Below are 25,276 nucleotides of genomic sequence, written 5' to 3' on the forward strand. Positions count from 1 at the left end.
TTTATTGAAGGCTAGAGACACACAGCTCACTGTTTAATCATGTAGTCATGCTGAAAAATCTGAATCTGAAAAAGAGTCATTTATTTTCCTGGAAAGAAACTTCGAAACAGAGATAAAAAAGGACCAAAGTGACCTCGGATACTCCCATTTTGAGCTTTCTTTTTTCATTTTCCTAAAGTACTAGTTCTGTCCAGTGCTTACAAATGGAAAGAAAGCTTATAGAAACTAATAAGGCCGAAGCTAGATGAGGACTTAAGCCTTCATATTTTACAGAAAGACAAACTGATAATAACTCTTCAAATTTTTAAAACTGATACTAAGACCAGGAATTTGTCTGCCTGCTGAGTCCTTCACTCTCACCTTCATCCTCTCCTCTTCCTCCTCTCTCCACTCCTTCCACTGGATGATCAACCCATTCCCGACACAACTCGGAGCTGTCCTCATGGGACCGGCAACAGCACAAGTGAAACAGCACACGTCGCAAGACAGACGAGGCACCGGTGAAGACCCCCGCCACCACAATGCCTTCGCTGCAACTGCTTGCCAGCATCCATGAGTGACGGACAGAGGACCGCCGGTGCCCACACCATTTGGTTCTGGAGCGGGCACATGCTTTCAAAACAGCCGCTGTGCAGTCCATGGCTGGCAGGCAGGAAGTTCTGATTGGTTCAGAGCATTTCCATGAAAAGGACAGAGCAAACAAAGTCGGCTCCAGTCGTGCTCTTTGTGTGCTCCATTGAAGTTTTTTGCAAAAAATTTGCTGACATCACTTTCTTCCTCTGTTTGGTCCTGAACTCCTCCTTCGCCAGAGTACACAAAGGACAGCAGGACTGAAAGATGAAAGAGGCAAGAACGGAGAGATAAAAGAAGGTAGAGACACTCCAGGGAAAAGAAAAAAAAAACAAGAAGTGCTTCAACTTTGAAGCAGAATAACTGGGGGACAGCAAAACATGCATAGACACTGGCAATAGGTGAACTTTTTGCATTCCGCAAAGGTTCTTTGTTAAATTTAGAGAAGAAAGGATCCAAAAAGATACGAGCAGAAGTTTTGAACTTGAGCCAATTCACAGCAGATCTGGAAGACGCATTCTGTTAGTCATTGTCCTTTTTGAATCGCAGAAAAAAAAAAAAAAAAAAAAGGCAGCCTTTTTTACTCACAGGTGAAGCCAAAGCTTCAAAAGGAGAAAACAATTAAAGCTCAGACTAGTGAAAATCACTCCTCTCCCAGATGATGGCCTCTTTGGACAAAAACACAAGCAAAAACCTCCCATTGTTGAAGGAGTCTTTCTTTTAACAGTGGAGCCTCCATATCTGGTCTGTGAGACGACCTCCTTCGTCTGAGTGCACTGCAAATCAAAACCTCCCCTCCTCCAACCAAAACGAAAAAAAAAAATGCCCACACACAGACAGGAGGAGCTGAACTCGAGAGGCATCCGTCTCAGACAGAGAAATGAGAAGAAAAGTTCAAAAAGACGATGCAGTTTTGTGTCTTTGAAAAGAAAAAAATCAGAAGCCGAGAGAGAATGAATGAGCAAAGAAACGCTGCAATTAAAGTGGAACTCCTTTTCCAGGAACAGAGGAGCGTCTGCCCACAGATCACTGTGGCCATGGAAGAATGTTATCCATATAATCCAGAAAATGTGAAAAATGTAGAGAGTACAAGTAATTAAGAGTGATAACTAAGTTAAGATGTTTCTATTTTTGAGTTTTGTTTCTATTCTATAACAGAATAGCATATGAAAAAGACATTTATTTGAAGAAACGCATGATATAATTGAAAAGAATAGCGTAGAAATAGAAAAATATTTTATTCACCCCCCAGTGGGGGATATTCAAATTTATCAAGTAGCTCAACAAAATTATTTAAAAAAATATATAAATATTTACAATGATTGTATATTAGACGACAACAACAATACTACAACTACTACTACTAACAATAAGAATAATCAATGACTAAATAAATACATTTGAGAAGAACATGTCAGCAGTCACTGTTAAAAAGCCTGATGGCTGTGGGGACAAAGAACCTCCTGAATCTCCTCATCCGTTGCTCCACCACAGCACTGAGAGGGTCCAGCCTTCTGCCTACAACAGAACTGTTGTTCTGTTCAATGATAGTTTGATAAAAACATGCACATCATGTCACTGCAGATGATGACGGACCTGAGCAGTCTCAGGAAGAAGAGACAGCTCTGGCCCCTCCCTGTAGACTGCTTCTATGTTGGCAGACCACTCCAGTTTATCATCCAGCACCACCCTCAGGTATTTTCAGGTCTGAACAGTCTCCATCTCCCCTCCATCAATGCAGAGTGACTGGCATGGAGTTTTAGATCTCCTGAAGTCCACCACTAGCTCTTTGTTCTTGGTGATGTTCAGTAGCAAACGGTTCTTTTTGGTCCAGCCATAGAAGGACTCCACAAGGTCCCTGTACTCCTTCTCATGTCCACCGCGCACACATGCCACAACGGACGTATCATCAGAATACTTCTGTATGTGGCAGGACTCCGAGTCTTACCTGAAGTCCGATGTGTACAGGGTGAAAAGAAAAGGAGCCAAAACGGTACCCTGTGGAGCCCCAGTAATGCATTCCAGTGTTCCAAAAACACTTTTCCCACACCTCCCCTGACATACTGTGGTCTGGCAGTCAGATAGTCTATAATCCATAATGCTCATATTTCAGTATGGGAGGCACATGATGTGAGAATCATGTCAAAGAACATGATTCTCACATTCTCAGGTCAAGATCCTCAGCAACCTGCAATCTCATGCAACGAACAAGGAGTCTCTCCAAGGTCTTCATGATATGAGATGTCAAAGCCACCGGTCTGTAGTCATTCAGCTCCACAGGTTGCCCTAATTTCGGCACCAGTATGAGACAAGAAGTTTTCCACAGCACCGGGACTTTTTCCATCTGAAGGCTCACATTGAAGAGCCTCTGAAGAGGGACTGCTAGTTGACCAGCACAGTCCCTCAGAAGCCTTGGATAGACTCCATCTTGGCCTGCAGCCCTCCCTGACTGAAGTCTCCTGAGCTCAGCTCCAACCTCCACTATAGTTAGACACAGAGGTTGTATCGGAGGGATGTTGCTATCAATTATAGAGATGGGGGTAGGGGTGGAGATGGGCAGAGGAGGGCTGGTGGTGGGAGTTGCTGCAGAGGTGGAGTTACAGCTGAACTGAGGAGGCCAGGCGGTGGGAGCTGCCAAAGAGGTGGATGTGTGGCTGGGCTCAGGATGCCTGGTATTGGAAGTTGCCGCAAAGGTGGAGGTGTAGCTGGGCTCAGGAGATCTGGTGGTGGAAGCTGCCGAAGAGGTGGAGGTACAGCTGGACAGAAGAAGCCTGTTGGTGAGAGTTGCTGCAGAGGTGGAGATGTAGTCAGGAGGAGGAGGAGTGTGACGGCTGAACCTTGTCGGTAAATGTCGGTAACCCCATGCACCAACACTTTCAGTTATGTTATGTTTGTTTCTTGACATAATCTTGTTTACATATTTGTTTAAACTAAGTTGAAATGCATAATTTCTGTTTGTAAGTGCGCACATTTAGATCTAATTGTATTTTCAACTTTGTTAAATTTGTCTTATCTGTTAAACCAGTTTTCTTTTCTTCTATCAGTGCTGGGGGAGCCATAGGCGCATTCAGACAGAGAGTTCTAAGAACGCAGACGGCATGAGCACAAGCTGAAGGCAAAGCCACATGCACAGGAAGTGCAATGACCCTTTACCAAGGCAGCTCCTTCAGGGGGGACACAATGTAGTTTAAGTTCTTTAGATGTTAAGATGTATTCCTTTACATTTATGAGTAGTTTGTTTAGTTTGTTAATTCTTCTTGGAGTGATTAATTAACCTAACTAACTGTTAGGTTCTGTTTCTTAGTTTATTTGTTAGTATGTGTTACCCCTCTTGTGTTGAAGATTGGTCTGATCAGCCAATATTTAAGTTCTCCTTTGTTTTCTCTTTGTTAGGTCAGTTTGGTTAAGTTAGTTTGTTTTCTGTGTTAAGTTACTTGTTAGTTTGAAGTTATTATGACTTTTTGTTTTTGTTTTTGTTTTGTTTTGTTCATTTGACCTCTTAAATAAAACCCGTTCCTTTTTTGAACCTATCTGCGTCCTCGTGCTTGACCAGCTCGGTCCCCGACAAGGAGGCTTGGCAATGCGAGTTGCCATTGAGGTGGAAGTACAGCTGGGCAGTGGAAGCAGTATAGACAAAGCAGCTGTGGTGGTGGAGAGAGCAGCAGCAGAGGTGGAAAAGCCACACTATCAAACCTGTTAAATATTGGTTAAAAGTATTGGCTCTGTCCACATCAACTTCCACAGACTGAGAGTTCTTCAGTCTGTATCCAGTGACCTCATGCCCCATCCACACCTCCTTGGTGTTATTGTTCTCCAGCTGTCTCTCTACCTTTTTCTTGTACTCCACCTTAGCTCGACGTAATGTCTTTTAAGCTCCTGTTGCACATTCCTCCACCTTTCTCCATCCCCAGTCTGGAACGCCCTCTTTTTCTGGTTCAGGAGGTCTTTGATGTCACTGGTGGTCCATGGTTTATTATTTGGATAGCACCTTACAGTCCTCACTGAAATCACAGTGTCCCACCAGAAGTTAATGTTGTCTGTGATGGTGCTGACCCTCCTGTACATGTCAAAGTGTATTTCTTCTTCCTCCACCAGTACAGCCCAGTCTGTGACATCAAAGCAGTCTCTCAATGCATCACTTGCCTCTGGTGATCACTTCCTGAAAATTCTGGTAGTAACAGGAAGTCTTTGTATACAAGGTCTGTATGTGGGTTGTAGATAGACCATGCTGTGATCAGATCTACCCAGTGGTGGAAGAGACGCTGCCCTGTAAGTCTCCTTCAGATCTAACAGATCTAATGTCCTTTCTCCTCGTGTTGGACAGTGCACATACTGTACAAAGCCAATCAGGCAAGAGGGTAGAGAGAGATGGTTGAAATCCCCTGTGATTGAAATGAATCCCTCAGGATGCTGGGTCTGTATCCTAGCAACAGCGTCATGGATGACGTCACGCACCGTTGAGGTGCTGCCCTCGGTGAAATGTATACAACGATGACGACTGTATATAGGAACTCTGGGCGCATAGAACGCACGGAAACCATCTGACAGCAGTTCAATGTCTGGACAACATATCCTCTTCTTAACTGTCACATTGTGGGGGTTAACCCCTCTGATTAAAAAACAGGATAATACCCCCGCCTTTCCGCTTACAGCTCGTACTCCGGTCACGATCCGCTCGTATGGCTGTGAAGCCAGGTATGTCCAAACTTTTTTTCGCCAAAAAAATAAAACATAATTAGACAAAACATTCACACCACACAGACCAACACGAAAAGTAATTTGTGTCTAAAACCTAGAACTAACTCTGGCGTTATGTCACAATTTAATATTATTGATTTAAAATCCTAGAGAAAACAGTTTGGCATCTGAAATCAACAACTTGCACTCTGGACTTAATGCCATCTTACTTTTTAAAAACTGTTATTACCTCAGTAGAAAGTGATCTCCTACAAATAGCTAACACTGGCATCAGGCATTTTTCCCAAGTCACTAAAGACAGCTGCCATTAAGCCACTCCTAAAGAAGAGAACTCTAGACGCCTCTGTGATGAACAACTACAGACCTGTCTCTAATCTCTCTTTTTTATCCAAGATAACCGAGAAAGTTGTATTTAACCAACTCAATGACTTTCTGAATGAAAGTTGAAGTCTTGATAACTGACATCATCACAGCACTGAAACAGCTCTGGTCAAAGTGTTAAACGACATTAGGTTGAATGCTGATTCTGGTTATGTTTCAGTCCTGCTTCTATTGGATCTTAGCACTGCGTTTGATACTGTAGATCACAGAATCCTGTTGCACAAGCTGGAAAACTGGGTTGGACTTTCTGGAGCGGCTCGTAACTGGTTCAGGTCCTATTTAGAAGGCCGGAGTTATTTTGTTACAATTGGCAGCCATGAATCTGAGTGAGTGGCCATGACTTGTGGAATCCCCCAGGGGTCAACTCTTGGACCTCTTCTGTTTAACTTGTATATGCTCCCTTTGGGTCAGATATTAAAGAACTTTAACATCAATTATCACAGTTATGACGATATGCAACTTTATGTGTCTCTGTCACCAGACGACTGCAGCCCAGCAGATGTACTGTGTCAGTGTCTGGAGGAAATAAACACCTGGATGAGAGAGAATTTTCTGCAATTAAATAAAGACAAAACTGTGATCATTCTGTTTGGTAGAAAAGAAAAGAGGGTCAGCATTGGTAAATATCTTGAGACTCGGGCCCTTACAATCACTGACCAAGTTCATAACCTTGGAGTGTTGATAGACTCAGATCTGACTTTCAGCAGCCACATCAAAGCTGTCACCAAGGCAGCTTTTTACCAACTCAGAAACAACAGAATTAAAGGTTTTATCTCCCAAAAAGACCAGGAGAAACTCATCCATGCATTCATCTCCAGTATACTCGATTACTGTAATGGTCTTTTAACTGGACTTCCCAAAAAGAGCATTAAACATCTGCAGCTCATCCAGAACGCTGCTGCTAGAGTTTTAACCAGGACTAAGAGATCTGAACACATCACACCAGTTTTAAAGTCTTTACTCTGGCTTCCAGTCAGTCACAGAATAGATTTTAAAAGCCCACTGATGGTTTACAAATCCCAGAACAGTTAAGGCCCAAAATACATCTGTGGTATGTTCAGAGAATATAAACCCAGCAGAGCTCTTAGATCCAAGGACTCAGGTCAGCTGGTCCAGTCCAGAGTCCAGACTAAACCTGGAGAAGCAGCATTTAGCTGCTATGCTGCAAACAAGTGGAACAAACTGCCAGAGGAGATTTAAACATTTTTAAATCCAGGTTAAAAACATTTCTTTTCTCATGTGTCTATGCATGAAATCTGGAAGGTATCTTTCAACTTAAGAAGACTGTTGCTTGTTTTTATTCATTTTAATTATTTTCTTTCTTTCTATTTATAATCTTTTACATATTTTTAATGCTTTTTCTGCTCCCTGCTGCAGTGCTTTTATTTTATGTAAAGCACTTTGAATTGTTTTGTACATGAAATGTGCTACAAATAAATTTGACTTTGACATGAGTCTGGTGTGTTGTCGTTCAGCCAGGACTCAGACAGACAGATCAAACTGCCTTACACAGCCATTGGTTCCGCACAAGCGTCTCTCGCTCATCACACTTGTTTGGTGGCGAGTTCCCATAATTCCGAGGGCAGAAAAGGCTTGTACCTCGACCTCCTGTTGTGCCTCTTTGCCTTTCGTTTTGCTCCAGCTCTGCATCCACGGTACAGCTTTTTTAACTCGGTCGGAATTGGATGTTTAATTCCGCGTCTAATCCTTGACAGAGCCAACAGTTCTTCTCTTGTGTACACTGCTCTAGTACTGGTAGCAGTGCTCATTGTCAAAAAAAAAATGAATAAAATAAAATGAAATGTAAATAAAAAGCAGATCACTCAAAATTACATAATTATATAAACGACGAACAAAATTGAGAGCTACACAGACTTGCTGCCGATAAGGCCGGCGCATAGCAACCGTATATTATACATGTACTTTCTGTGTGAGCTCAGGAAGTTCAACCTGCCTCAGGAGCTATTGATCCACTTCTACAATGCAGTAATCTAGTCTGTTCCTAATTACAGGTTCGGACTGGCCACCAAACAGGACAGTAAAAGGACTTCAGTGAGCTGCAGACAAAAATCACAGGTGAGAACAAACCTTCTATTCAGATTCAACACCTCAAACCTGTTCTATATTTTACCCTCTGCCAGCTACCATTGTCCCATTTTAAATCATATGCAAATTAGATTTCTGACAGACATAACCAGTGTACAGGAACACTTTTAGCGTGGGTTAAGTCCTTGAATTTTGCTGGGAATCATCTCTGAAAGTGGTTGAGAACATCCAAACTAAATGCACTTTTGAACCACAGGAATCTTTTCATAGTTCTGTCTATTTGAGGAAGTTCCCTCTCTGCGCTGTGTCCAAATTTGCAGGAACTGCTACCAATCGTAGCTCATATAACTACTTTTTCAGCTCCTACTTCAGAATACGAGCTTTCCTAACCCTACAGTTGAATAAAGTGTAGGGTGACTGGTTCAGATGCTGTAAGTGCATAGCTAAGATAACATATGAGCACATCGGGACCAGCATTGTGTTTTTTTTGTAAACATCAGTTAAAAACTAGCCAAAGTTCTCGATGTTAACCTCCAAAACCCCAAAAGAAAAGAAAAAAAACACAGAGGAATGGATGGAAGGTAGTGAAGGTTTTTTCCAGCCTATATGCAACAGATAGATTTTAATGTGACTTTCAAAGATCTGCTACTTGCCAGCTCCCTGTTACGAATGTATCTGTGGTGTGTATTCAAACAGAAAAAGATCATGAAGACATGTTGTACTTTGAGGAGCTTCCAAGTCTTCATAAATCTCAGAAAGCTCTTTGAACTGTTTGGTTCGAATGCAGCTTAAGATTCTGTGAGACTTCAGTTTCTGCTGCTGGCCAAACAACCAAACATAGGTCTGGTAGACAAATGAGCAAAAGATGGCACTTGTGATAGATATAGCAAACGCCAACATTTTACAATGGCACTGCCCTCGAGGTACCTCTGAGGAAGTGTGGAGAATTTTTCTGTACTGGTTTGGACGCTGAGCTTCTAGAGGGACTCTGTTATGATGCATAACCATGGCAACAGGAAAGTTGTTAACCTGTTGGAGCAGTTGACTGAGCTTTCCAAAGCCCAAGCAACGTCTGGAATAAGATCCCTAAATCAAGATGAGTTGAAGAGGAGACATCTAGGATACAGAGTGGGAACGGAGTGGAGAGAAAGGATAAAGAGGGTTAAACCATTTTTCCCCTCAATTGACATGAGAGATGGAGATCACTGGCAGAGTAAATGGACAAGCTTGGACTCCTGATCAGGACATAGCAGGATTATCAGAAAGGCGATGTTATATTTTGTCATCATGACATGGCAGCAGGAACAGCTCTGGCACCTCTCTATATCGGCTTTGGGACTGTGTGGGTGGTTAGAGACTAGAGACAGAGAGATGTTGAACTGTTGGCTATGAGTTCCTTTCCATATTGTCAACAGAAGGATTCAATCCATCCAAGCTACAAAAACCTCCAACCTATTGATGCTGAGCACTGAAGATTTCTGCCACATCTTCCTCTCTGCAACACTACGAATATGTAAATGGTAAATGGACTTGTACTTGTATAGCGCTTTTCTAGTCTAACTGACCACTCAAAGCGCTTCACTACATGCCGCATTCACCCCACTCACACACATTCATACAGCACGTCTTAGGATATAACTACGTGCTTTCTAAGCATTCACACACATTCATACCCCCAATGATACACTGGGGGGCAACGTGGGGTTCAGTGTCTTGCCCAAGGACGCTTCGACATGTATTCTGGGGAAGCCAGAGTTCCGATTGGTGGGTGACTGCTCTTCCTCCTGAGCTGCAGCCGCCCATGTGTCAGCTGATTTATGTTTAATTTCATTATATATCTATAACAATAGCATACCTTTAATAATAACGAATACTGCAGCAATATAATTTCCTTTTGGAGAATAATAAAGTATTATTGAATTTGATAGAATTTAACTGAATTTAACTGAAAACCCAGGTGACAATAATACCAGCAAGAATGAGCATATGATTTAGCAGCACAGAAGAAGGAGCATTTGGGGATCTAACCTAGAAGAGCAGCTTCAGCAGATTCCAGGTACAGAATAATTTTTCAATGCAGTTAAATAAAGTGTCAGTTTCCAAAGTTGTGAGGACATGACAGCCAGAGGGAGGAGCATGAGAAGAAGGACAAAGAAGACCTGTTGGGTGGATAAGTAAACAACAAAGAGAAAGGGAAGAGTGACTGGTCAAGTAAACTGAAACCAGAGCTTGCATGTGTTTGTGTATGTAGTGAACATGGTGCAGTGATTTGGAGAAGGTGCCTCCTCACGGTAAGAGACTCTGCTCTGACAGAGAACAAGCAGTGGAGAGGCACAGAACAGGAGAGGAAGAGGGAGACGTGCCACATGGTAATGTTTAGGAAACGTGTCTCAAATCAGCCCTGAGGAGGAGGAAGAGGAGGAGCAGCGTGGGGAGGAGAGACTGGCAGGCTGGTGGGGCTGTTTGGGGCGTTCCATTCTGTGCTTTCTCTCTCACTAATGCGCATAAGGGCAATCAGACGTAGGGTCGAAGGTCAACCCCCCATTTTGCTGCCAGACACAGTTTAACAGGACACAGCTGCATGTGTGTCTCTGTGTGTGTGAGAGTGGTTTAAAAACGGAACACAGGGAAGGATACGTACAGTGGAACAAGGTTACCAAATGATTTGCTTAAATGTATAAACTGCATATTCTTGTCCTATGCAAATAGCTCAAAAATTCCCAATGATGGGTTCGCGGCCAGCAGATATTAGTTATGGAAGTAATAATGATAAAAATTGCTGAACTTCTGCCAACTGATGACATCAGAGTCCACTTAAAGGTGGAAGCAAACCCTCTGTCTCAAGCAGGTTTAGTTGGCCCATGTTGTAGTTATTCATCTGCTAATGAGCAAAAAATATTACAGAGTCCTACCAGTTTTCTTGGCCAAGCGAAGGTTGAGGAGGGGGGAGGAGGGGAGTGAACGCGTGAACCCCTCCATCATCCTGACGTCTGACCCCTCTGAGTCGATGCTGCTGCCACCTGTTGGAAAAGAGAAAAAGAGGCAGGGAGAAATTTAGAGAAAGAGACAGCCGTATAAACTCATAACAATTCATAACATATTTAAGGGCTAAAACTAACATGTTTTGATCTTAAGCCATCTGACTGCATATACTCTATATGAACAAAGCAAAAGATGATAGTGTGTTCTCACCATTGTTGTTTATCTTGCGACTCTTGCCTCCCAGCAGCATCTTCAGGCTGTTTCGGAACATGCTTGCTCACGGCGACAAGTCACATACACACTTCCTGTCTGCAACCCCTAGTGAGAGGAAAGGAGAGCTCATCATTTCTGTTTCCAGCTGAATGCTTATGTCAAGTCACATTGTGAACCTTCTGCCGCATGCAATTTGTGGTTCTTAAAAGATGATTAGTTCTCTGTCGTTTTGCTGCCTCACAGAGCTGAGCCTTTTCTGACAGTGTAATCATTTGCAATAAATATCATGTCATTTATGTAAATACCTTTGACTGAGCTCAGAGTGTATTACAGATAATGACAATGGCTTTAACTTGCGTGTTGTCAGCAATTAGAATAAGTTACATTTGCAAATATACTCGATTGGGCAGATTTTTTTTTGATGACTATTTAATCAGTATTCTCTGATGACAATTTGAATAAATTAAACCAATGATTTTGTGAGATAATCCCACACTCGTTTTAAAATGTCTGTCAAATAGTTAATAGAATGAGATCCTTCCCCAAGTGGAGGAGTTCAAGTATCTCGGGGTCTTGTTCACAGTGAGGGACGAATGGAGCGGGAGATTGACGGGCGGATCGGTGCGGCGTCTGCAGTGTTCTGCTCTGCACCGACCCGTCGTTGTGAAGAGGGAGCTGAGCCAGAAGGCCAAGCTCTCTACTTACTGGTCAGTCTACGTTCCCATCCTCACCGATGGTCACGAGCTGTGGGTAGAGACCGAAAGAACGAGATCGCGAATACAAGCGGCCGAAATGGGTTTCCTCTGCAGGGTGTCTGGGCTCTCCCTTAGAGATAGGGTGAGAAGCTCAGTCATCCGGGAGGGGCTCGGAGTAGAACCGCTGCTCCTCCGCATTGAGAGGAGCCAGATGAGGTGGCATCTGGTTAGGATGCCCCCTGGACGCCTCCCTGGTGAGGTGTTCCGGGCACGTCCCACTGGGAGGAGACCCCGGGGGAGACCCAGGACACGTTGGAGAGACTATGTCTCTCGGCTGGCCTGGGAACACCTCGGGGTCCCCCCGGAAGAGCTGGAGGAAGTGGCCGGGGACAGAGACGTCTGGGTTTCTCTGTTAAAGCTGCTGCCCCCGCGACCAGACCCCCGGATAAGCGGTAGATGATGGATGGATGAATGGATATAGTTTATAGTTGCCAGTTTGGTCAGAATGTACATATGTACAGCTGAACTGTGGTAAAACATACCAACTGTACTTTACTTCATTGAAGTAACAATGATACTTGTGATTCCCAGGACTTTTATTGAATATACCTATTTGAAGGTAGCTAAGCAATGCCAAGTTTAATTTCTTGTTCTCTTTTACAAGAAAAATAATTACCTCTGTTTCATAGAAATGTTTAAAACTGTATCAGTCTGGACTGAATTGCTCTGTTTAAAAATTAATCATCCCTGAATTGGACCATACCTCATGCACGGGCATACGAATCCAGTCATACAGGAGAGCTACAAACCTTTAGCTGAAATAAAAAAAGAAGCCAACTTAAAAGATAGATTAATTAAAATCTTAGTTCAAATGTAATTAATTAATTATTACTGGAGTAAATGTGGCATTCATATTCATTTTAGACATTGCTAAGGCGTATCAGGGCAATATCTGTTCAAGCAGCTGTGATAGCGACTGACTGACTAACACAAGAATGTCTCCAGTCAGGTGTGATAGTGGTCAGGAGAGCTTCACGATAATGGCAAACATCCCAATCACAATTCTTTTAATTTATATTGGAATAGTGATTATCAAACACTATTATTCAAATATTACAATTATTACACTTATTCCACGAGAGTGGAATAGAGTTAATGAATGTAGTCTGTCGTATGTCGCAACAGTATTGGAGAATAGGCATCCTGCTGCTTCGAACTTCGACTGTGGAAAATCACTGCACATGTGAATAGACTTGAACTCCCTGCACTGATGCTACCTTTAAATGACTTGAATGATGATTTTGTCAGATGAAGCTGCAGTTATAAGACCAGGATTTTTTATTGGAGCAGAGCGACAGTCTGGAAATTCCTGAAACGGCAGCGGGTTAACACGCAGTCTTGAAATTTCTGATGCGCGCAGTCGTCTGACAAATGAAAGACAAAAAAATATATGAATGAGAGCAGCTTTATTGCACAATTTGACTGTATTTATATTCACCTAAGGTTTAAGGCTTTGCTTTGCGGTAAAACGTATTAGATCACTTCCTGTTGCTTTGTGTGTGTGCACTGTGACAGTTCTCGCTCCTCTACTACTAAAAATCACCTTATTTCTCCCTATAATTTACACATCTTGCATAGTTAACTCTATCTCATACTTGTTATATTCTAACGCTCACTCTTACAGATCTTTAGTTTTTATTTTTCACTTTTTAGCGGTGTGTCTGGTTCTCTAGCTTAGCATGGCTACCAGTTCTCTTCCTCTATCTCCTGCTTTCACCTGCTCCGTGTGTCAGATGTTTAGTTACTCCTCTGCCTCCTTTAGTGATAATGGTTCATGTAACAAATGTAGTCTTTTTGTAGTTTTGGAGCCAAGGTTATCTGAATTGGAAGCTCGGCTCTGCACTGTTGAAAACCACCCGATAGCGAGCCAGGCCCCTTTAGTCAGTGTGGAGCCACCTAGCGTAGCTAACTCTGTTAGTCGTCCCCGAGCAGATCCCGAGCAGCCGGGACTTAAGAGTGGCTGGGTGACTGTCAGGAAGAGGAGTCATAGTCCTAAAGTCAAGCCCGTGGTTCACCATCAACCTGTCCACGTTTCTAATAGATTTTCCCCACTCAGCGACACACCCGCTGAGGACAAAACCCTGGTAATTGGCAGCTCTATAGTCAGAAACGTGGCATTAGCGACACCAGCGACCGTAGTCAAATGCATTCGGCCAGAGCGGGCGACATAGAATCCTATTTAAAACTGCTGGCTAAGAATAAGTGTAAATACGGTAAAATAGTTATTCATGTCGGCGGTAATTACGCCAATCGGAGGTCACTAAAATGAATGTTGCATCGGTGTGTAATTTTGCCAAAACAATGTCGGACTCCGTAGTTTTCTCTGGACCCCTGCCAAATCTGACCAGTGATGACATGTTTAGCCGCATGTCCTCATTCAATCGCTGGTTGTCTAGATGGTGTCCAGCAAACAACGTGGGCTACATAGATAATTGGCAATCTTTCTGGAGAAAACCTGGTCTGATGAGGAGAGACGGCATCCATCCCACTTTGGAAGGAGCGGCTCTCATTTCTAGAAATATGGACGAATTTATTAGTCATCCAAAAACATGACATCCCAGGGTTGAGACCAGGATGCAGAGTTGTAGTCTTACACACTTCTCTGCGGCTTCCCACCTGATGCTGCCCCCCCCCCCCCCCCCCTCAGTCAAAAAACACAAAAGGAGCAAATCCTCTTGTGCAAAAAAAATTTAAAACAAAAACTTAAACTGAACAAAAGCATCAAACTATTAAATGTGGTTTGCTGAATATTAGATCTCTCCTTTGGAAGTCTCTGTTAGTGAATGATTTGATCTGTGATCATCATATTGATATATTTTGTCTTACAGAAACCTGGCTGCAGCAGGAGGATCATGTTAGCATTAATGAATCAACTCCCTCTGACTATTTAAATGTTCATGTTCCTCCAACCACAGGCAGAGGAGGAGGAGTGGCAGCTATCTTCAGATCAGGGTTACTAATCAGTCCTAGACCCAAGATTAGTTTTAGCTCTTTTGAATCTCTGATTCTCAGTTTTTCCCACCCAAAGTGGAAATCACAAAAACCTCTTGTGTTTGTTGTTGTGTATCGTCCACCTGGCCCTTATTCTGAGTTTCTGTCTGAATTCTCAGAGTTTTTATCCCAGTTAGTGCTGAGTACAGATAAAGTCATTGTAGTGGGTGACTTTAATATTCATGTAGATGTTGAAAATGACAGCCTAAATATTAACTTTAATTCTATATTAGACTCTATTGGATTTTCTCAAAGTGTTCACAGACCTACTCACTGCCTTAATCATACCCTTGACCTTGTGCTGACTTATGGCATTGAGAGTGAAGAGTTAACAGTGTTCCCTCATAACCCTGTCTTGTCTGACCATTTTTTGATAACTTTTGAATTTACATTACTTGACTACACGGTTTCTGAGAAGAATTCTACATATAGAAGGTGTCTGTCAGAGAATGCTGTAACCAGATTTAAAGAGTTGATTTCATCATCCTTTTCTTCACTGCCATGTGCTGATATGACAGAGGGCGGCTGCCTACATTTTACTCCAGTAGAACTTGACTCTCTTGTTGACAGCACTACAGCTTCAATGCGTCCAACACTGGACAATGTTGCCCCTCTGAAAAGGAAGGTAATCAGTCAGAAGAGGTTGGCTCCTTGGTATAATTCACAGCTGTGTGCGTTAAAGCAGACTGCAAGAAAGCTGGAGAGACAGTGGCGTTCCTCTAATTTAGAAGAGTCTCAATTAGTCTGGAAAGATAGTTTAATAACGTATAAGAAAGCACTTCGTAAAGCTAGAACTGCTTATTATTCATCATTGATAGAAGAGAATAAGAATAATCCCAGGTTTCTTTTCAGCACTGTTGCCAGGCTGACAAAGAGTCCGAGCTCTGTTGAGCCATGTATTCCTTTAACTCTCAGCAGTGATGATTTCATGAGATTCTTCATCAATAAAATTGTTTCTATCAGAGAGAAGATTAATGGAATCCTTCCCATTATTATCACTGATGTATCATCAAGGCGAGCAGCTTTAGAAGTATCTTTAGAACCTGATTTGTATTTAGACAGCTTCTGCCCAGTTGATCTCTCTGAGCTAACAACAGCAATAGTCTCTTCTAAACCATCAACTTGTATGTTAGACCCAATCCCAACCAGACTGGTCAAGGAGGTTTTCCCTTTAACTGACACTTCCATATTGGATTTGATCAATCGGTCTTTGTTGACAGGATATGTATCTCAGACTTTTAAGGTTGCTTTTTAGTTTTAAGGACTTTTAAGAGTTTCAGTCAGGATTCAGAGTGCATCATAGCACAGAAACAGCACTGGTGAAAGTTACCAATGATCTCCTGTTAGCTTCTGATAGCGGACTTGTTTCTGTGCTTGTCCTGTTGGATCTCAGTGCTGCATTTGATACGATCGATCACAGCATTCTGTTACAGAGACTTGAACATGTTATTGGGATTAAAGGAACTGCATTAGGCTGGTTTAAGTCATATTTATCTGATAGATTCCAGTTTGTTCTTGTAAATGAAGAATCTTCCTCACACGTTGGAGTAAGTCATGGAGTTCCTCAGGGCTCTGTGCTTGGACCGATTCTTTTTACTTTATACATGCTTCCATTAGGTAACATTATCAGACAGCATGGCTTACATTTCCATTGCTATGCTGATGATACTCAGCTGTACTTATCTATGAAACCAGATGAAACCAATAGGTTGGTCAGACTACAAGCCTGTCTTAAAGACATAAAGACCTGGATGACTCAGAACTGTCTGCTTTTAAATTCAGACAAAACTGAAGTTGTTCTCTTTGGACCTGAGCGCTTCAGGGAGAAATTGTCTAGTTATATAGTTACTCTAGATGGTATTTCCTTGGCTTCTAGTTCTACAGTGAGGAACCTTGGAGTTATTTTTGACCAGAATTTATCATTTGACGCACATATAAAACTGGTTTCTAGGACTGCCTTCTTTCACCTTCGTAATATTGCTAAAATCAGGAACATCCTGTCTCAGGGTGATGCAGAGAAACTAGTTCATGCATTTGTTACTTCAAGATTTCTGTAATTCCTTATTATATGACCGAGCTCCATCATATCTTAAAGATCTCATTGTAAGATATTTTCCTAACAGAGCACTTCGCTCCCAAACTGCAGGTTTACTTGTTGTTCCCAGAGTTTCTAAAAGTAGAATGGGAGGCAGAGCCTTCAATTATCAGGCCCCTCTCTTGTGGAATAAGCTGCCAGTAAATGTCCAGGAAGCAGACACCCTTTCCACTTTTAAGATTAGGCTTAAAACTTTCCTTTTTGATAAAGCTTATAGTTAGGGATGGCTCAGGTAATCCTGAAACATCCCATAGTTAAGCTGCTATAGGCTTAGACTGCTGGGGGGCCTCATCTGTCACACCTTTCCTCACTTTGCTCTCTTTTTCCCCCTGTTTAATTTCAAAATTGATTTTATGTACATGTGACATTATTGTGGTTATTAACCTATGTTTCCCTGTTCCAACAGGTATCCTTTGAATGGTGTTATGGTGTTTCCCCCCCCTCTTTTCCCTCTTTTCTGTCTTCTCAAACCCCAGCTGGTCGAGGCGGATGGCCACCCTTCCTGGTTCTGGTTCTGCCAGAGGTTTCTTCCTGTTAAAGGGAGTCGTTCCTTTCCACAGTCCCTCAGGCTCAGGACGGGAGATTGGACTGAAGACAAGTTTCGGTGCAATCTGTTGGTTTCCTTAGCTAGGATATTATTTTTTGAATTAGCTCGATATGAATTAATTGGATTATAATTACAATGAATTGAATTCCAATTGGCTTGAATTGGACTATATTATATTAGTGCCTTGAGATGACAATTGTTGTAATTTGGCGCTATATAAATAAAATTTAATTGAATTGAAGTTTCCTGTTCTTACAAAAAGATGCAATAAGCTGAAACTTTGAAGCATGTACAGAGTTCCACCTGCATTATCGGGGCATGTTAGCCAAGTTAGAAGTAGATTTATTTTGTGGGATTTTGGTCAGACTTACATGTTTGCATGCATTTTAAAAGTACAGTTTTAGTTCAACTCACAAAATAATTAATTTTTTTCTAATGTCACGTACACATAATGACTTTTGTCTTTAAACAGGGGCAGGAACAGAGGGGATTTCCTTATGTCTCTGGGAGCTTGTTGGACAGCCTGTCGCATGACTGAGTGCATCCTTCACAGATAAGTGTGCTACTGTGGCAGGAGTCCAGGAGTGTTTAACTTTAAGTGAATTTTGTTCTTAACTTCCTTTCAAGACAGGCAGTTGACCCCAGTTTACTGAGCTTAAGAAGTGGAGTGCGCTGCTGTGCAGGAAGGGCGTGGCATACTGACAACATAAAGCTGTGATTATGCTTGCTTCACTGGTCACTGCGAAAGCAAATTGTAAAGTCAACACAATACCAAAAACATTCAGCAAAAGTAGTTTACCAGCTTATGCTGTAGGTGCTCACCACATCACTATCTACACTGCTTAAAATGATCTTGCTGTGCAACTTTTTGGTTTGTACAGTTTCTGATTATTTTAGTTTTGGATCAACTGTTATTCCACAAGGCGCTCGAAAACACAGAATCTATGCTGTCCATCCATTTCAAACACATGCTTTGTGGGCATTTTTCCGTTAAACCGCTGACTCTGCAGAATATCTAATTTGTCAGACTTGTTGTATAATCATTACTCTCACAAACACAAGCACACATACATAGTTTCACTTCCTCCCCCTCTCTTATTTTACTACAGTGTGACTTTTGCACACACCCAAATTGCTGTCTGGTAAGATTGTTGCCAGGCAACCATCTGCCGTTGCTAAGCAATCTTTTAATGAAAATGTGTACCATATCAGATATAACCCCATGCAAGTGAAAGCTGTGGTGGATGTGCTAAGGGAAATCTATTGGAATACTATATGTGGATGCCAATAACAGTGCAAAGTGATTCTATTAGAGACACAAAGAGCCTCCTCGGGCATGTACATCCCCACACACCTATTTCAACTGACAGTCAGGAACGGCACAGAAGGCTTTTCATGTAGGATTAAGCCAAAAACTTAATCTTAATTTCATTTAACTGTACTAATTAGCAGTAAAATCATCATTCTGTTAGCATCAGCTGCTCTTTCTACAACTAGATAAAATCACTATTCTGCTAATAGACAAAAAACATGCTGTGTATGAAAGCCTAGGTGTATGAATGAAACATATTATACAGGAAATCACAGTCACATCTCGTGTCCAGTGTTTTACTGACAAATTGCAAAAATCAGATTTCAAGTTGTAAATTTTGTTGTTACTGTGAGGATTTATGCTCGAAATTCTGTGGATATTTACATAGTCTGAAAAAAAAAAAGAGGGACCTTCAAACTATTAAGAAGGTGGTTTTAATGTTATGACTGGTTGATGTAAATAGGTGTAACCCAAAAGGTTATTCAGGATTTAATTTATCAACATTTACATGAGAAAAAAGCAACAACAATAATAAAAAAAATAAAAAAACAATTGTAAAGAATAGTGTGTAAGTGTGACCAAAACCGGATTTTTAAAATGCATGTAAACCTATTAGCCTAATTAAATATATTTTAAAAAATTTAGACTTTCAAAGACAGACTCAAATACCTAGATAAAGTGGTTCAACTTCATGTAGACGCTCACTTCCAAAGTTCCATCTTTTCGCATCTTTTTCTAAAAACAGTAAAGCTTAGCTGTATATTTATACAACTGAATTTCCAATTAAGCTGCTCAAATTGACATTTTTTAGTTAGTTTCATTTGTAAATGTGTAAAATCAGCACATTAAGACTACGTGTCAACTCACACTCACTTGAAGTATTACCAGACTGCCGCTCTGCTCTAATAAAACCCAGATTTTATAACCGCAGTGTCATCTGACAAAATCACCACTCCAGTGACTTATAAACGCTTGTGCAGTGAATTCAGCTATATCAACTAAATAATGATAACCAAAAGAGAAGTCAGAAGCAGCTGAATGTCTTCAACTTTTTCTAACACAATCCAAAGTTTTGCAGCGTCAGACATACTTAGGTTAAAAGGAACCATGATTTTAAAAACAAATTTAAAATTTAGATTCTTCTGACATACAGAACAGTTTTCCACTTTGGCCAGCACTCAGTGCAGTTACATGCGAGTCATCGGATCAGATTAATGGCTAAATTACAATAAGATTGAGTTATTCAGTTCATGTAGACACCTTAATCTGACAGGAAATCGAATCAGATCGGGTTACTTGCGATCGAATTAAGACTCAATCCAAATGCCCACTGAACGTGCATGTAGACGACAGTGGATTGGATCAAGCGTTCTGAAGACGTCAACCGGAAGTGGCTCTATTAGCGATAGTTGAAATGGGTACAGCGCAACCTATCGTACTGCAGTATTGCATGCTTTGTGCCAGTGATTTGATTCATTCACCGCCATATATCCAAGGATAATTACCCTTCCTCAGATAAGGAGCATAATACAACTATAGCTATAATTGAGTTATTCTCATCATGTAAACCCACTGAGTGTTTCTGGATCATGTTCACATATGGCTTCTTCTCTGCATGAAAGAGCTTAAACCTGCATTTGTGGATTTTTGGCACAATGAACAGTGTTAACAGACAGTAACTTCTTACCTATTTTTTTTGGGTTAGGGTCTGTAGTGGCCTTTATTAAAGTTACTGGGAAATAGGTACAGAGAGAGGGAATGACAAGCAGCAAAGAACGTGAGTCAGGACTGGAACCTGGGTCGGCTGCATGGCTTTAGCCTCTGTACATAGGAGGCCTGCTCAAGCAGCTGAGCTACCCAGCAACCTACAACTAATGATTTCTGAAGTGTTCCTGAGCCCATGCAATAATTTCCATGACATGCTTGTTTTAAATGCAGTGCCATTTGACTGCAGAAGATTGCGGGCTTCCAATATTCATTTTTGGCCATGGCCTTTGCGCAGAGATCTCTTAAGAATCTCTGAATCTTCTGATATTTTGGATTGTAGGCAAAGTTTTTTTGCAGACTGCTGAATCTCTGCACATCTTCGCTTCTGAGAGACTGTCTGTCGAAAGTACTGTTTGTTTCAACAAACACTGTTGTGCTCTGACCACATTACAGATTAGAGGAAAAAAAGGTGACACAATACACTGGTATGTTTTTGTACTTTTAGGCTCATGCTCCGTTGGTATTATCTTGGCTTTTTGCTGCTTTATACTGTAGCGGTCCCTGAAAAGAAAGGGATGATTATACACACTCAAACCCAATATACACACACACACACACACACAGAGAAAATATTCAGGTGTAAGATTGATGGGGTAGTCCTTCATTACATTGAATAGATTGTGGCACAGAGATGTACTGCATGTTCTTCAACCCTCCATCTCTTTTCTCAACTATTGTTCACAACATTTCCTCCTGGGGAAAACACTTCCCTCTCCATGTGTCTGTGGGTGTGTGTATCAATAGAAGAGTGGATCAGGTGCATTGAAAACACTGCCGCCAGGTGTGGTATGAGAGCTGTGTCTCCACAAAGACAAAGTACCATGCTTTAGTGCTCGGTGATGTATAAACAATCTGTGTTTATAATAATTTTCCACAAAATACACAATCATATTTAACACAGCAAATACTCTTGTCTTGTGCAGCCAATCTCAGTAGCAGAACCACAACTATATGCACGACTGGTCCAGGAATAAGCTTAATCCTCATCTGAGAAACAGGCCCTTAAAGCCTCTGGTCACAGCAGCCAGATGACTTCTGGTTCCTTGCACTTGATGTACTCAAAGCAGAGTCTGGCTCAGCCTTACATGCGTGTGTAATGTGTGTCAGTGTGCTAATCCTTGACGACAAGCGAGCAGGAATGATGGGATTGAGTCTAAAAAGCCAGAGCTGTACCCCCACACCCACCCTCATGCATGACTGAACTGCCGCAAGTATACTAATGTGACAGTGCATGTTTCTGGGAAAAGAAAGATGTTGGATTTTTATGTAAATGCACTCAAGACAAATTAGACAATGTCGAGAAAAATAGAGCAAGACTCCTTTGTGTCTTGCAGAGAAAGATATTATGTGTACATCAACCTATACATATGGCAATGTGAGAACACAAATAAAACTAGGATACAATACAAGCCTGTGTAGTGTAGTGTCCCACGTAGCGCGATGTGATAAGATATAAGGATTTACCCGAAAGTTCTCACTATCTGAATAAGCCTTATTTAACCACGTTTAGGGCACCACCTTCAATCGAAGGAAAAAGACAGAATCTTACAATTCTGGTATGTTAAATTAATAATCAATTATTAATTAATAATTAATAAGTTCCAGTCTCATATTATTCGCTGACTTCTCATTTTGTTGGACAAATACGTAAATAACACATACACAAAAACCGGTTGATTTTATAAATGTGTGAGAGCCAGTTTATGCCGTATAGTTTTATTTTGTCAATGCCGTCAGGAAGCAGTCAGGAAGCATGTGTGTTAATTGTTTGTTAAAGTAGGATTGGAGGGCTTCTGAGTTTGGTTCGATATAAGTTTTTGACCACCAAAGTTCTTCATTTCAGTAGGTTTTGCAAGAGGGTTGAACACACACAAAAAAGTTCATGAAAAACATGAATAAAGAACTTGTACAGTGTATTTGTAGGTAAATTAAGGCAATTAACTGCAAAGGAAAACGACTTGGGGCAGTTAATAGAAATAGGAAGAGGAAGTTAAGTTAAAGGTTGAAGTTTTCAAAACAACTTTTGAGGAGTTCCAAGGATGCAATAGTTCTGTGTTGAAGTATCTCAGTGAAGATGAAAAAGTTGAAGATAAAAAAAATGGTTTAAGCCCAAGTTTGACTCCTTTCAAGACTTCATACAAAGAGCTGACATGTGGATTAAGGATGCTGAACTTTGGAAGGAAAATACTCCTGCTTTAAATGATGAGGTAACTCATATGGACAGCATATCTATGGTAAAAAGATCTAGTGAATCAAAGGCTAGCAGTGGTCGCAGCAGTGCATCATCTGTACGCTTAAAGCAGGAAGCGACGTGGGCAGCTCTGGAATCCAAGGCAGCTGCACTTGGGCAAAAGCAAGCCTTAGTGCTAAAGAAGGCACAGCTGGAAGCAGAAAAGAAGAATTGGAAATTAAAACAGCTTTAGCAGTGACCAATGCTAAAATCATAGTTTACGATGCAATGAATGATTATCTTGCCGCAGACGTGTCACATGATTCTAAAAAGAAGGAGGACAGCCACGAAGAAGCAAGAGAGAATCAGCCATTGAACCCACTCAGGTATGAAAACTTCTCATATCAACCATTTGGAGCTGGCCTAAAACGTTAAAGGCAGAAGAGTCTGGTGCTGCAACCAGTGTGATTGCTCAGCAACAAAGTGACACTGCAAAAGATATTTACAAAGTCATAAAGCAGCAGACTGATATCACAGAGATGCTAGTGAAACAGGTAGAATAACCCGGAGGTAGAACAGTGGTGTTATGTCAGCACAAAGGAAAACCCAGCTGACTGTGCATCTCGCAAGCTCACTGCAAAGCAGTTTATGGCCAATCTGAACTGGATTGAAGGACCTCCACTATTGAAACAGCCAGAAAGTCTTTGGCCAGGAAAGCGGCAGACTATCTGACGATGATGAGGAGGTTAGGAAGGCTGCCACTGTGTATCGTACTGCTGTTACAGAACACAATGACCCAATGGACAAATTAATGAGCTACTACTAAAGCTACTACTAGAGCTATTACTACTAAAGAGCTGTCACTTGGATGCTCAGGCTCAGACAAAGTCTAAGGCTTTTAAGCAAGAGGTGTCAAGAATTGGAAGCTGCAGCCGACCACCATGATGCAGTTTCAAGCAAACAACTGAGACGGATGAAGTGGTATAAAGCAACTTTTAACAAGGGTCCTTTTACAGTGGAGGACCTAAATAAAGCAGAGATGGAGATTGTTGGCTATTGTCAACGGTGCAGATACCAAGCTGAGATCTATGCACTGGAAAATGGCAACCAGATAGGAAAAGGTCCTCTTCACAAGTTGGATCCAGTGTTGCAGAATGGCTTTTTAAGAGTCGGGGGTCGGCTCAGATAATCTGCAATGCTTCAGGATTCAAAGCATCCTATAATCGTGCCTAAAGATTTGCATCCCACCACTCTGCTCCTGAGGGACATACATGAAAGAGTTGGACAGAAACTACATGCTTTCACGCCTGCACCAAAGGTTTTGGGTCCCGGCAGCTAATTCAGCGGTGAGGACACTCCTCTTTCGGTGTGTTGCCTGTAGAAAAAGCCAATCAAAGGCTCAGGGACAAAAAATGGCAGATTTCCCATCAGATTGGCTGCTACCCGACAAGCCACCTTTTACGAATGTAGGTGTGGATTATTTTGGGCCCATGGAGGTAGAGAGGTCGTAGCACCGTCAAAAGATACGGTGTAATATTTACCTGTTTGACAACTCGTGCTGTGCACTTAGAAGTCTCTCATACGCTTGCCACAGACTCGTGCCTAAACGCGCTGCAACATTTAATTTGTAGAGGAAGTCAAGTGTCTATTTTCAGGTCTGACAACAGCACCAACTTGGTTAGTGCAGACAAAGAACTGCGAGTAGCAATGCAGTATTGGAATCAAGCCAAGATACATGATGCTCTTGCACAAAAGGGAATCCAGTGGATTTTTCAGTCTACCTGCTGGAGCTCATTTTGGAGGAGTATGGGAAAGATGGAGGCAGACTCAGTACTATGCAAATCTGTTTTGGAAGAGGTGGGTGCACGAGTGTCTACCCAGCCTGCAAGAATGCCAAAAATGGAGCAAAGTTAAGCAAAATCTATGGCCAGGACAGATAGTGTTGATTTTAGATGACAATGCCCCCTGGAGCTCTTGGCCCCAAGGAAGAGTTGTAAAGACTATACCAGACTTTAAGGGACTGGTTCATCGAGTACTGGTTAAAACCAAATCCAATACTTTGGAGAGGCCTGTTGATAAGCTTTGCCTCATATGTGACATGGACACTTGAGTATTATGCTAAGACACACCTTATAGGTGTATGTGATTTGTTGACCAAAAAGATGCATCAAAAAGGACTATTGTGGCGACACTGATGAATTAGAACGCACACACAAATAACGTTCTATTTATGGTCTCCATGGCAACGGTTGTTGTCATGAAAACGAAATGTATGTTCTGTCAGTTGATGTCAGTTTTATAGTTTCCTTTTAAGTGGAGCAAGGAGATTAATCAATAATAGAGACTTACCGAACCGTCGTCTCTTTCTCTTCAAACTCCACACTATTAAGCTTTGTAATCTTTGTTAAATTGTGTAAATTTTGCTATTCTATATGCAAATATAATAGTGCACAGGAAAGAGTATAAACACGTGTATACACTCTCATTTGGTCATTTGTTTTGTTAATATTATTGGCTCTTTTGTACATATTATGTGTTTGGTAATTATAAGTTCTCCTACCTTGTAATTAGGGGCCGGAAATGTGAGAGCCAGTTTATGCCGTATAGTTTTATTTTGTTAATGCCATCAGGAAGCAGTCAGTGCGCATGTGTGTAAAACAATAAGGTATGTTAATTGGTTGTTAAAGTAGGACTGGAGGGCTTCTGAGTTTGGTTCGATATAAATTTTTCAACGTCAAAGTTCTTTGTT

At 41.5% G+C, this 25,276-nt stretch overlaps 1 protein-coding gene and 2 long non-coding RNA genes across 4 annotated transcripts in view; 1 reads left to right on the forward strand and 2 right to left on the reverse strand.

Annotated features, from left to right (window-relative positions):
* tanc2a (tetratricopeptide repeat, ankyrin repeat and coiled-coil containing 2a) overlaps positions 1-1,097 on the reverse strand; it is a 51,062-nt gene extending 49,965 nt beyond the window's left edge. For both annotated transcript variants that reach the window (XM_072369733.1, XM_072369732.1), the window contains exon 1: positions 361-1,097. In XM_072369733.1, coding sequence (XP_072225834.1) covers positions 361-640 — 280 coding nt within the window. In that variant the 5' untranslated portion in view covers positions 641-1,097. The remainder of the gene's footprint in view (positions 1-360) is intronic.
* Positions 1,098-1,132: 35 nt separating this feature from the next.
* On the forward strand, positions 1,133-9,185 carry LOC140274048 (uncharacterized). The gene is made up of 3 exons (XR_011908076.1): positions 1,133-1,617; positions 7,662-7,725; positions 9,111-9,185. It is a non-coding gene; the product is annotated as an uncharacterized lncRNA (long non-coding RNA).
* A 1,115-nt stretch (positions 9,186-10,300) lies between these two features.
* Positions 10,301-25,276, reverse strand: part of LOC140274047 (uncharacterized) — a 31,766-nt gene continuing 16,790 nt past the window's right edge. Inside the window, exons 2-3 of the long non-coding RNA XR_011908075.1 lie at positions 10,888-10,995; positions 10,301-10,715 (exon numbers count right to left, since the gene is read on the reverse strand). This is a non-coding gene — a long non-coding RNA (uncharacterized lncRNA). The remainder of the gene's footprint in view (positions 10,716-10,887; positions 10,996-25,276) is intronic.

Source organism: Leuresthes tenuis, unplaced genomic scaffold, assembly GCF_036924035.1.
Source record: "Leuresthes tenuis unplaced genomic scaffold, fLeuTen1.0.hap1 SCAF_17, whole genome shotgun sequence".
NCBI lineage: Eukaryota > Metazoa > Chordata > Actinopteri > Atheriniformes > Atherinopsidae > Leuresthes > Leuresthes tenuis.